Below are 13,805 nucleotides of genomic sequence, written 5' to 3'. Positions count from 1 at the left end.
GGGCAGAACATGCATCCTCAGATGATTGTTGTACACAGAAAATTAGGGAACACAGCTAAGATCAATACCAGGGAGCTCCCAAATGGCAGTTCCATTTTCATTCCTTCATTAAAATAATAAAATCCGTAATCATTCCTGGTTAGCAATAAACACAATCATTGTGCTACATCATAAATCACACCTTCTGATCGACAGAAAATGAGAATGAGGATATTATAAAATAAAATAACAAGGATAATAATGCCATAACTTAAGGTCGTTCGTGTAGTCCAGCTACAGAATTTTTACAAAATGGAATAATTTAATGCAAACAATACTGTCCTCTGTATAAATTAAACATTTTCCTTCATCCTACCTAAGAGCTATAAATTATAGATAATACATTTTAAATCAATGTATCAATATAAAGTGTAAACAAATGGAGGGCTCAAACAAGCAAAAGGAACTCTAAATTCCCTCCTGCCTTTCATTTTTGGCTGATACAGTCAGTGAAACCCAGAGGAGGGGCAACATTTTCATGTGCATTGGAAATGGTTTAACAGCTGTCTGTGCAAGTATTTCCTAAGATTCAACATGATGCAATGTCGAAGAGTCTAGCGAATCTAGAGAGGTTGTTTGACAGTAATCTATCTTGGAGACAGGGACAGGTACTAGGTCAACATCTATTTGTACATAAAATTCTAAATAAAAATTTCCTTAAGGCCAAGGCACCATGAAGCACCTTGGAATGCTTTTCAGAGCCCACTGCCCCGGAGACAGGCAGGACCTCATGCTTTTGGTGATGTAAAAATCTTTCCTATCCTTGCTCAGCATCACTTGTTCTTTCCACAAATGTTCAAATCCAGTTATTTATTGAACAAAAATGCTACTGTGCTGGGCGAGGAGTTGCCTTTTGCAAGTTGCTTGTTTTTGCCTTTATTCTGACAGTGGTAGCCAGTCATTAAGACTTCTAAGATAGGCCAGGCGCTGTGGCCGGGCGCTGTAATCCCAGCACTTTGGGAGGCCAAGGCAGGTGGATCACCTGAGGTCAGGAGTTTGAGACAAGCCTGGCCAACACGGTGAAATTCCATCTCTACTAAAAATTCAAAAATTAGCCAGGCGTGGTGGCAGGCGCCTGTAGTCCCAGCAACTCGGGAGGCTAGGCAGGAGACTTGCTTGAACCCGGGAGGTGGAGGCTGCAGTGAGCTGAGATCGTGCCATTGCACTCTAGCCTGGGCAAAAAGAGCTAAACTCTGTCTCAAAACAACAGCAGCAGCAGCAACAAAAAAACAAACCAACGAAAACTTCTAAGATAGAATGAGTTAGTGAATAAAAACAAAGGGGTGGTTTGGGCTTGGACACTGGGTGGACACACACACATCCCAGCTACCTTCAAAGTCTGCTCTCCTGCTTGAATCAATATGACTCAAGTGGACAAGCAACCTGGTTCCAGAGAGGGACGATTCCATCTTCTCCATGTAGCTGAACTGAGTCGTCCTGAGAATGGGGTTTCCTAACACTGTTGGAGATGTTCTTCCTCTCTTACCCTTTTCTCCTCCTCACTACGGCCCCCCAACCTCTGTTCCGCAGGAAGTGGTCAGCAGGCAGCAAGGAGGTAAGCTACAAGGCAATGGCACCTGAGGATGAAGGATCAACACATTGGGTCAAGGTAGCACATTTTCCAAGGCAGTGACAGTGACAGCACTAAATAGGGATGTATTTGCCAAAAACAAGATTTGACACTATCTGTAAACCTCACTACCAACTGCTGCTTAAACATCTAAAAATGAAACCAGCTTCCACAGGTACAGGTCTGTTTGTTTTTCCCTTCCAGGAGAAGCACACGCCCTTGAAGACCTTGGGTGCGAGTATCAGGTCACCAGACTTTTCTAGGTCATTTCCATAACCCACCTGGACAAGCTGGTTGTGGCGAATATGGTCTGTTCCCAAGCTGCCTGGAATTGCTTTTCTTTCGCTGCTCTGTGTTCTAAAATGTTCAATGTCTTGCTCTGGCTCTTCTTCAGTCATTTGTGGCCAAAAGACCTGGTCCCCTGTTCAAGCAGCAGTAACACCTCCCGGCCCCACAAATTCCCAAGGATGTTGCTCCTAAATTCCACTTATTTCTTTTGTTCCTGTTCTTTTCTTTTTCTTTCTTTTATCTCTTTTTTTTTCTGCAAGAAATTATTGTATCTCTCTCTATCTCATATATAGTTCACTCTTTACAGTACAAAGTGTTAAAATGTCAAACAAAAATAAATATCAATGTTACAGTAGCTAGAATATTCAATAAAATAGATCCCTGCCATTCTTGATTGAAATGTTCAGTGAGACTCAATTTCATTTGGATATTATTTTCCAGAGATTTGCCAAGTCTCATGTTCCTGTTATTGCAGCTCATTTCTAGGGGTGGTGAAGGTGGGGCAGTCTCTGTTCCCAGACAAAATGCTGGGAGAGAGTGGGACAGGTCTGAGGGTGGGGTGGATGTGAAATGCCAGTGTGGTCACGAGACCTTCAGGATGCGTGTTCCTTCATCACCAGGTAGCAGAGCTGTAGTGTTTATTGGTCCTAACTGTGGCATCAGAACACTCCCCATCTGAAGAGTCACAGTCCAGTTCTTCAAACTGCAAAGGATTCTGCAGAGGCAAGACAAAATAAAACCTTAATTCATTTCTAGAATCACCCCGTAAATAGATATCAAACACCTCCCACCCAGCAGGCACTGCGCTTGGTAAGAGGGCTATAGAGATAAATGAGACCAGGTCCTGTCCTTGTGGGGCTTATGGAGAAAGAAGACGCATGAAGATGATGGTGATGATGGCTATGACAGTAACAGCAGGGCCCACCACACCACCACTTATACAGTGCTTACTGCGCCCCAGGCACTGTCGTAAGTACTGTATTAACACATCCGTCAATCCATTTAGTCCTCATGATAACCCTATGAGACAGACGCTGTTATTATCCCCATTTTACAGAGAGGTTAAGTGGCTTGCCCAGCGTCCCACAGTAAGTGGAATGCTATGATTTGCATTCAGGCAGTTGGATTCCAGGGTACACACCTACAGCCACTATGCTAGCCTGCCTCTGCAAAGGCAGTACTGAATGTGAAAGTGCTATCTGTGCTATAATGGTACCATCCAGGGAAGAGTCAGGATCTGGAGAGGGAAGGTTCAGACCTTAAAAAAAAATTTTTTTTTTTTCAGAGGCAGGGTCTCACTGTTGCCCAGGCTAGGGTGCAGTGGTTTGATCATAGCTCACTGCAGCCTGAAACTCCTGGGCTCAAGAGATCTTCCTGCCTCAGCCTCCCCAGTAGCTAGGACTGCAGGGATGTATCATTGCACTCAGCTAATAAAAATTTTTTTGTAGAAGTGAGGTCTTGCTATGTTGCCCAGACTGATCTTAAATTCCTGACCCTAGAGTGATCTTCCTGCCCCAGCCTCCCCAAGTGCCGGGATTACAGGCGTAATCTACCACACCTGACCTAACCCCAGACCTTTAACTATGTTGGGAGTTGGGAGGGGGAAGAGGTGATTTTTGAGTTAAATCTTGACACGAAGGTTTCCTGAGCAGTTCAATGTGTGTGTGTCATTTGAGAGAAACTGCCCTCCTTTCTGGGAGCTCTGTTGATCTCTGTACTTCTACTTACTTTTTGGAGGCTTGATATGGCTTGGCTCTGTGACCCTACCCAACTCTTATGTTGAATTATAATTCCCAGTGTTGAGGAAGGCACCTGGTGGGAGGTCACTGGATCATGGGGGCAGATTTTCCCCTTGCTATTCTCATGATAGCGAGTGAGCTCTCATGAGATCTGACGGTTTCAAGGTGGGAGGCACTTCCCCCTTCGCTTTCTCTCTCTCCTGCTGCCATGTGAAGACATGCTTGCTTCACATCTAACCATGACTTCACCTTTTACCATGACTGTGCTTCCTGAGGCCTCCCAGCCATGCTTCCTGTACGGCCTGTGGAACTGTGAGTCAATTAAACCTCTTTTCTTCATGAATTACCCAGTCTCAGCTAGTTCCTTACAGCATTGTGGGAACAGACTAACACAAGGTCGTTGTATCTTATTACTAAATGAAAATTGTAAAGGCTCTGGAGACTTGAACCCCAAAGAGCAAAAAAGGAAATAGTGATGGAGGAGAAGGGAGAAGCCCCCACCTCATAGCCACGTTCCTCCACACACAGCTTGCCCAGAGACATCTGAGTCTTCACACGGCGCACGGCACACTCCTTGTCCGAGAGCCCATCTGAGTGTGAGGATATGTCAATGGGAATCTCCGGCGTCTGGGACAGCAGGTCGTCTAGCTTCTCCGCCAAGCGGTCTTCAAGTTTATCAGCTAACTCATCAGGACTGTTTGAGTGGTCACTGGTATTTCCCTCCTCTCCATCAGACACAGAGAAATTCTCAGAGCTAAAGGTTGAATATGACTGGCAGCTGCTGATACAGCGATGGGGCCTAGAACCAGAAGAACCAGGAGAACTTAATCACAGGAATGACTACTTTCCTTTCCTTATCTGCCACTTGTAGTTTTGGTAGAGATCATCTAGGTTTTTTTCCTGCCATTGAAGCGGCCTAAAAAGATAGGTAGAAACTATTGAACTTTTAACGCTAAAACAATGGACTGAATTTTTATCTCCCATGAAATTCCATGTTGAAGCCCTAATACCCAGTGCAACTGTATGTGGAGATAGGGCTTTTAGGAGGTAAACAAAGTTAAATGAAGTCATAAGGGTGGGGTCCTAATCAGATAGGATTGGTGGGATTATAAGAAGAGGAAGTGATTATCTCCATTCCTCACTCTTTCAGCGTGCATATGCGGAGCAAAGACCAGGTGAGGAAGCAGAAGGTGGCTGTCTGCAAGCCAGGAAGAGAGCCCTCACCAGAAACGGAATCTGCTGACACCTTGATCATGGACTTCCCCAGCTCCAGAACATGAGAAATAAATTCTTGTTGTTTAAGCCATCCAATTTGGAGTGTTCTGTTATGGCAACCTGAGGTGACTAACACAAGGAGGAAATTTTAATTTCCCCTTTAATTTGGTTTATATATTTATGTGACTAAACACTATGCTCCAAGCTGATGGCTATGAATGGTCTGAAAACAATCAGCTTGTCTAATCACATTATGTACAGGTATGCATAGTATGGAAATGTCCAAATTGAAATTATGCCCCTTATTTAGAGAGTTATAGAGTCTCACAGGTGAAAAAGACTTTGCAGAGTCTCTGGACTAATCCATTTCCCACATGAGAAAACTGGAGCCAGAGAAGGGCAGTGACCTGTTTAAGGCCACTTCATCAGAAAAGGCAGAGCTGAGGTTTGGGCTGGGTCTACACACACTTTGATCAGTGTCCTTCTCTAACTCCCATCCCTCACTTCCCCGTCAATCCACCCCAGCTTCACTTCCCAGAGCCCAGTGTCCATTGGGCATGGTGGCCCTGGAGGCCCAAGTGCCTTCACTACCCCCGTTGACCAATCTCCAACAGAAATGAGCTTGGAAGGAACATTCACTCTGCAGCTGTGGGTACTGCCCAGGCAGTTAGGACCTCATGCCAGTTAACATCTAGGTTTAGCTCTGATGAGCCAAAGCTTCTGGGGAGATAATTTACAAAAGTTCCTCAGTTCCTTCCCATTGTTTACAAGCAGCTTAGTAAATAAGAATATTAGCTTACAATGGTTTTAAAAAATATATAACAAAACAAATAAAGACTGTCTTTTTCTTTTGCCAGTGTCTGATCTTTCTGTATTTCTTAGTACAAAGACCTTTTTTTTTTTTTTTTTTTTTTTTTTTTTTTTTTTTTTTTTTTTTTTTTTTTTTTTTTTTTTTAAAATATTTTTTTTTTTTTTTTTTTTTTTTTTTTGTGTGTGTGTGTGTGTGACAGAGTCTCACTTTTATTGCCCAGGCTGGAGTGCAGTGGCACTATTCGGCTCACTGCAACCTCTGCCTCCCTGGCTCAAGCAATTCTCCTGCCTCAGCCTTCCGAGTAGCTGGGATTACAGGCACATGCTACCATGCCCAGCTAATTTTTATATTTTTAGTAGAGACAGGATTTTGCCATGTTGGCCAGGCTGGTCTTGAACTCCTGACCTCAGGTGATCCACCTGCCTCAGCCTCCCAAAGTGCTGGGATTACAGGCATGAGCCACAGGTCCCAGCCTAGTACAAAGAGATTTTATGCCATATGGCCTAGGCCAGGCTGATGCCCAGGCCAGGTGATGGGGTGAGAGTTGGTGGGGGGGGTGGTCAGTGGGGCACATCAGAGATATATAAGAAGAGGCCACCAAGAGCCCAGGAATAGCAGAGAATGAGAACAGATTTCAATTTTGTGCATAATGTGGGGATCCAGAATATAATTTGTCAAAGGGCCAGGAATCCTTTGGTTTGTAGGGAATTCCTGTTTTGGGGCAGATACACATACCTTCCTGGGGAGACTCTTGGAGCATTACTCTTCAAGAACAGAACGTCTATTGGCAGAAAAGACCTCCTGTAGGGAAACTATCTTCTCCTCTACATTAGGGGCTTTTATTCTAGAAGTGAGGGAAATGGCCCTTATTTACTCCTACCAGGAATATTATTATCGTTATCTAAGCAAGAAGCTATTTCTAAGGCTGGGTTGAAGGTGGACTCAACTTATCTAATCACGTTTAACTTGAGGTATAAAATCTAAGGCATAGGGAATGCTATGGACTGAATTGTCTTCCTCCCAAATCCATCAGTTGAAGCTCTAACCTCCAATCTAACTGTATCTAGATAGACCCTCTAGATAGAGTCTTTAGGAGGTAATTAATGTTAAACGAGGTCATAAGAGTGGGGGCCTAATCCAATAAGACTGTGACCTTTTAAAAGGAGGAAGATGTCTCTCTGCCATGTGGGGAAATGGCAAGAAGGTGGCTGTCTGCAAGCCAGGATGAGAGCCTTCATCGGGGACTAAGTAAGCTAGAACCTTGATCTTGAACTTCCCCAGCTCCAGAATTGTGAGAAATAAATTTCTGTTGTTTAAGCATCCAGTTTGTGTTACAGAAGCCCGAGCAGACTAACACAGGAGGCACACCAGAAACCAATACAATTACCCGTAAAACAGCATGGCCATCTGTCACAAATGGCCCACTGTATTCTCAGTTGTAACCTCGAATCTATGAGCTCCTCATCATGAGGTTGCTGTAAAATAAATGCTGATGAACTAGGATCTGCTGTGCACGGACAACTGCCAAAAGGTGGCAACAGGGAAACATGAACACAGGGAGTTCAAAGTTCCCCGTACGGTGGCTGTCAGGGAATGACCTGTGGTTGAAGAGCAGGTGTGGCAAACTTAGGGTTTTTCCCCACTCCACTAAAAGCCATCGTGTGCATTTGTTGGTTTTACCTCTGTCTTCGTGGAAATTCAACTTCACTGTCCACTTCCCCTTCTTCCTCTTCTGAGGAGTCATCTCCACTCTGAGGAGAACAAGAAAAAAAAGAGTTTTATTTATTTTAGTGTCTCTCTCTCTCACCCCATCCCCACTACCTGTAAAAAATGTAATTATCGTCAAAAGGCATTTAGTAGTAGCTTGCTGAATGTCATCTGTAAACATGTATGTCCTCATTTAGCAACTTTTCCAGGGTACCCACAACGGCGGGCCTGTGTTAGATGCTGAAAGACGCGTAGAAGGGAGTAAAACTTTATCTGTGTCCTCAGGGAGGTGATGGCTCCATTAAAGTGTCCAGAGGTGAGTGACGGGGAGGGAAGTTGGAGAGGAGGTCTTGGATTTGGGAGCAGTCTCTTGTAGCCATTGTCACGGGTGGTTCCGGCTCTGTCATAGAAGTGAGCTTTCAAATCTTCAAAGCCCAACAATTGCTTTTCCCCTTTTCATATACCAATCACTTTTTAACTAATATTACGTAGTTAGAGATAGACATTTTTGAGGGTCAGACTATATCCTGTTTGTACTGTATGCCTCGCTCCATTAATACAATACTGCATACAAAATTGGTGTTATCCCTGTAAATATATATAATTATTGTTTGCCAATTAAAAGAAAGTACTTAATGCATTTTTATTGAGCCAGCATGTTGGCAGCAATGAGGGAGCTCTGGCTGGGACATCTGGGGCCCTGTGATTGCTCGGGCTCTGTGGTTGATCTGGAAGGTGGGTTAAGTGTCCTGCCTAGGTGATCTTTCAGAGAACTCATCTCAAACCAAGGGCAGAAGAGCAGCCACACTTAAGATCAACTGTCCTTAGCCACAGCATAATGATATGCTGGATTACCTAGTCACTTGTGAGGTGGGTAATTGGGTCCAAGGAGTCATACCAGATACTGAGAATAATTTTCCTTTTTAAAAGTCAGTTCTAAAATATCAAGACTCTTACTGCTTTGTATTCTGATATACTTTTTTTAAATGGGAAAGACAGAGAGGAAGTTGTCCTGACTGCTGAGATGAGTAGTTTCCCCTGGGAGTGCCTGCGGGACTAGGCTTTGGTGAAGAGAGGTTGAGCTGCTCTGTGGGAGTGAGGTTCTAACGAGGCCAGAAGTACAAGGCATGTGTTCTGTAGGCTAAAGACCCATAGATGGTCTCAAAATGGCATGAGAAAGGTTCAAAGATACATGTTATTTGAAGGAGCCTGGGGGATGAGGTGACTGCTAAAGGGTGTGGGGTTTTTGGGGTGATAAAAGTGTTGTAAAATTGGTCGTGGTGATAATTACACAACCCCATGGAAAAAAGCATTGAACTCTACACTTTAAAAGGAAGGACTGTATGGTATGCAAATTATATCTTAATAAAGAAGTTACCAAAAAATACAAGTTACTGGCCATTGGAGTTGAAGGAGCAGAGAATGGATTGGCCCAAATCAACTGCACCAGCTGAAACACAATTATTATTTATTTATTTATTAGTTTTTGAGACAGAGTGTTGCTCTGTTGCCCAGGCTGGAGTGCAGTGGTGTGTTCTCCACTGCAAACTCCACCTCCTGGGTTCAAGTGATTCTCCTGCCTCAGCCTCCTGAGTAGCTGGAATTATAGGCACACCCCACCATGCCCAGCTATTTTGTATTTTTAGTAGAGACAGAGTTTTACCCTGTTGGCAGGCTGGTCTCGAACTCCTGACCTCAGGTGATCTGCCCGCCTTGGCATCCCCAAGTGCTGGGATTACAGGCGTGAGCCACCGCGCCCAGCCCCCGAAACACAATTTAATCTCTGGGAATGCTTAGTCAGCACAGGAGCAGCAGTGTAGGCGGAGGGGATGCAGTTCCCAGACAACAGCCCTCAGCTTCCGCTTCTTTTCTGCCCAATGCCTAGTTGACCAAACATACTCACTACACTTTATACCCTTTCATTCCTTCAGCTAAATTTCTGATGAACAATGATGATGAGATGAAACCAAAATTAGAACTGGGTGGGTATCTACCATGTTGTAAACACTTTTCATACATAATCTTATTTTTTGACCCATAGCAAGAAGAGCTAATACTTTTGGAAAGGTGCTATGTTCCAGGCCCTGTTCTAAAAGCTTTATATGTAGGAATGCATGTCATCTTCATATAAAACAATGAGGCAGAGTCCAGTATTAGACCCATTTTATAGACAAGGAAACTGAGGTCCATAGAGGTACTAAGTGGAAGAGCCTGGCTTTAAAGCGAGATCTGTCTGGCTCCTAGGCCCATGCTGTGAACTGCTCTGGTAGTCTGCTTCCCAGCTGACAAATCCGAGGCAGCCAGTGGATAAGGAGAAGAGAAACAGATTTCAATGACTAAGAACTGTCTGGGTCACGACACTTGTCAATTAAGGCAATGTGGGGCCAGGCCCAGTGGCCTGTGTAATCCCAGCACTTTGGGAGGCCGAGGCTGGTGGATCACAAGGTCAGGAGTTCAAGACCAACCTGGCCCATATAGTAAAACCCTATCTCTACTTAAAGTACAAAAATTAGCCGGGTGCGGTGGTGCGTGCCTGTAGTACCAGCTACTCGGGAGGCTGAGGCAGGAGAATCACTTGAAAATGGGAGGCAGAGGTTGCAGTGAGCCAAGATGGCACCACTGCACTCTAGCCTGGGTGACAGAGCAAGACTCCGTTTCAAAAAAAAAAAAAAATTAAGACAATGTTTTCCAAAGTAAATTGTGAAGAAAGGTAGTGCCGGGGGGGATTAATAGGTGCTAATTTTAAAAGGCTGTATGTTCAAATAGGGGAGGGAAATGCTCGGTTAAACAGGTTGACTGCATGATTTCTCAAAGCGGAGGATTTGTTCATGTGCACTAGGGATCTCCATGAGGAATAAGAGAATACTGTGCTTCTTCAACTAAAACTTACTCTACAACATCCCTCAGGACTAGACTGCTAGGACAGTGGTTTCCAAACTATTTGGATTACATATCCCTACTATATAGTTATCTCTCTTTTTTTTTTTGAGATGGAGTCTCACTCTGCCTCCCAGGCTGGAGAGCAACGGTGCGATCTCGGCTCACTACAACCTCCACCCAGGTTCAAGCGATTCTCATGCCTCAGCCTGCCAAGTAGCTGGGATTGCAGGTGCCTGCCAACACACCTGGCTAATTTTTGCATTTTTTTAAAATAGAGGTGGAATTTTACCATGTTGGCCAGGCTGGTCTTTAATTCCTGACCTCAAGAGATCCACCTGCCTCAGTCCCTCAAAGTGCTGGGATTATAGGCTTGAGCCACCACACCCATCCCATATCCCCAATATAGTTATCTACTTGTAAATTATTATGCATACATTTGATTCAGTCCTCTGGTTCAGTAGTTCCTAAAGTGTATTCTGTAGCTTATCACTTACGTAGTGTGGAAAGAACGAATTTAAAGTAAAGTAAGTTTCTATTTATGTTTCTTTTATCTTACCCTTTTATGAAGTGTGTGGTTTTTACACATGCTTTCTAACGTGTATAACATGACAGGCTCTGACGTTCTTTGAAGGCAGTGATGCAGGCTACTCTTGCCGTTACACTTTACCTTTTGCAGAGGCCTTGTTTTTCGAGGTAGCACTGGAGGGGTGATGAGCTGCGTGGTGCCGAGGGATGACTCAGACCTACAACTGCTGAATCCTTTTTCTTCCATTTTCTCAGAACTCTGGGCATTTTCCAAGAGAGGATTGTGTGCTGGTGACTTGGAAAGGTCAGGGCTCCTCCCCGCTGGCTCAGCAGAGGGTACGTGTAAGGATCCATACTGTTCTGGTCTGCACTGAAGGCAGGGGTCATAAGGGTCAGCCTGGCAACAGCCCCAGGGACCAGTCTGGCCCTTGTTGGGCTCCGAACTTCTCCAACAATCTGCAGCCATGGCTGTGGAGATGAGGTCAGGGCTCGAGCCAGGCAGCTGTCTCTGGGCATGGTTGCTGAGTGGGCTCCGCAGGGCTGCTGCTGGGCCAAAATACCTCAGGTTGTTGGCGCAGGCTGCAATGTCCTGTCCATGAATATTGAGTCTGGGATGGTGACTCTGGGACATGGCAGGAGGGGGCTGCTGGTATTGCTGCTGCAGTGCATTATGATGATGGAGAGAAGGGTACTGGGATTGAGCTTGGTGTAGGTAAGAGGGATGGGGTGAATTTTCCTGGGCTGGCTGGTTTTTCAAGATTGAGGCAAAGTCACTATGGCTGCCTCTGCTATTCCCTCGGCGGTGGCGTGGTTTGCTGCGATATCGGCTCTTGCTGCTAGAGGTGGACATTTTGGGACTTCCGGACAAAGGGGATGCTGTGGGAGCCACTTCTGTAGTGGGGATCCCTTCTGATCTCAACAAGTCTGGTCTGGGAGAAAAGAACAGGTTTAGTTTTAAACATATGAAAACACATTTGAGTTTGGGGAAGTGTATCCTAAAATGTAAAATACACAGACTCTTTGAATCAGCAGTCACCAGGATTTATTCAATGGAGATAACATATGAGGGGTCTTCGAAATGTTCATGGAAAACATATATTATGAAAAAAATATGCATGGATCTCAAAATTTTTTGCACTGAAACAAACTCATACCAACTTGTTGGTAACGTGTAAACACGATCTAGTTTGAGGCACTAAGAAAGATCGCTTGGAAAAGAGCCTCATCAGAGCAACATGAATTCTGCTACAGTTGAGGAACAAATATTAAATTTGTGGTAAAGCTTAAGTGGAAGAATGGTGAAAACACTGATGCTTTATGAGAAGTTTATGGGGACAATGTCCCAAATAAATCAGCAGTTTACAAATGGATAACTTCTTTAAGAAGAAATGGGCCAGGCACAGTGGCTCATTCCTGTAATCTCAGCACTTTGGGAGGCCGAGGCGGGTGGATCACGAGGTCAAGAGATCAAGACCATCTTGGCCAACGTGGCGAAACCCTGTCTCTACGGAAAATACAAAGATTAGCTGGGCATGGTGGCTTGTGTGTGTAGTCCCAGCTACTTGGGAGGCTGAGGGAAGAGAATTGCTTGAACCCAGGAGGCAGAGGTTGCAATGAGATGAGATTGTGCCACTGCACTCCAGCCTGGTGACAGAGCAAGACTCTGTCTCACCAAAAAAAAAAAAAAAAAAAAAAGTTCGGGGGGAGGGATGAGATGATGTTGAAGATGAAGCCCACAGGAGCAGCTCAACCACATCAATTTGTGAGAAAAAAATTCATCTTATGCATGCGCTAATTGACGAGAACTGAAGATTAACAGCAGAAACAATAGGCAACACAACAGACATCTCATCTAGCTCAGCTTACACAATTCTGATTGAAACTTTCCACTCAATGGGAACCAAAACTGTTGCATTCAGATCAGCTGTGTACACGAGCAGAACTTGTACACAATAGAAATTTTAAACACTTGGGATCAAGATCTTCAAACATTTCTCTGAATAAGTGAAATTGTAATAGGAGATGAAACACAGCTCTACCAGTATGATCCTGAAGACAAAGCACAATTAAAGTAATTGCTACCAAGAGGTGAAACTGGTCCAGTCAAAGCAGACTGATCAAGAGTAAAGGTTGGCTGGGAACGGTGGCTCACACCTATAATCCCAGCACTTTGGGAGGCCAAGGTGGGTGGATCACCTGAAGTCAGGAGTTTGAGACTAGCCTGGCCAACATGGTGAAACCTCATCTTTCCAAAAAATACAAAAATTAGCCAGGCATGGTGGTGGGCACCTGTAATCCCGGCTACTTGGGAGGCTGAGGCAGGAGGATCGCTTGAACCCAGGTGGCAGAGGTTGCAGTGAGCTGAGATTGGGCCACTGCACTCCAGCCTAGGTGACAAGAGTGAAACTCCATCTCAAAAAAAAAAAAAAGTAAAGGTCGGCCAGATACAGGCTCATGCCTGTACTCCCAGTCCTTTGGGGGCCAAGACAGAAGACAGGAGGACTGCTTGAGGCCAGGAGTTTGAGACCAGTCTGGGCAACATAGCAAGACCCTGTCTCTACAAATAAAAAAAAAAAAGCAAAGGTCATGGCAGCAGTTTTTTGGGGATGCTCAAAGCATTTTGCTTGTTGACTTTCTGGAGGGCCAAAGAATGACAATATCTGCTTATTATGGGAGTGTTTTAGAAACTTAGCCAAAGCATTAGCAGAAAAAAGTCCAGGAAACCTCCACCAGAGAGTCCTTCTCCACCATGACAATGCTCCTGCTCATTCATCTCATCAAACAAAGGAAATTTTTCAAGAGTTTCTGTGGGAGATCATTATGCATCCACCTTACAGTTCTGATTTGGCTCCTTCTCATTTCTTTCTGTTTCCTAATCTTAAAATACCTTTAAAAGGCATCCATTTTTCTTCAGTTAATAGTGTGAAAAAGATTGTATTGACATGGATACATTCCCAGGACCCTCAGTTTTTTAGGGATGAATTAAATGGCTGATAAAATCACTTACAAAACTTTTTTTTTTTTTTTTTTT

General features: G+C 44.4%; 1 protein-coding gene across 8 annotated transcripts in view; it reads right to left on the bottom strand.

The window, feature by feature from the left end:
- Positions 1 to 1,962: 1,962 nt before the first annotated feature.
- MAP3K13 (mitogen-activated protein kinase kinase kinase 13) overlaps positions 1,963 to 13,805 on the bottom strand; it is a 186,953-nt gene continuing 175,110 nt past the window's right edge. For all 8 annotated transcript variants that reach the window (XM_037741950.1, XM_037741951.1, XM_017538391.2 and 5 more), the window contains 4 exons: positions 10,917 to 11,703; positions 7,343 to 7,413; positions 4,138 to 4,435; positions 1,963 to 2,612 (listed from right to left, as the gene is read on the bottom strand). In XM_037741950.1, the coding sequence (XP_037597878.1) occupies positions 2,511 to 2,612; positions 4,138 to 4,435; positions 7,343 to 7,413; positions 10,917 to 11,703 (1,258 nt within the window). In that variant the 3' untranslated portion in view covers positions 1,963 to 2,510. The remainder of the gene's footprint in view (positions 2,613 to 4,137; positions 4,436 to 7,342; positions 7,414 to 10,916; positions 11,704 to 13,805) is intronic.

Source organism: Cebus imitator, unplaced genomic scaffold, assembly GCF_001604975.1.
Source record: "Cebus imitator isolate Cc_AM_T3 unplaced genomic scaffold, Cebus_imitator-1.0 Scaffold111, whole genome shotgun sequence".
Classification (NCBI taxonomy): domain Eukaryota; kingdom Metazoa; phylum Chordata; class Mammalia; order Primates; family Cebidae; genus Cebus; species Cebus imitator.
Note: the sequence above shows the minus strand (reverse complement) of the source record. Positions and strands in the feature narration are given on the sequence as shown.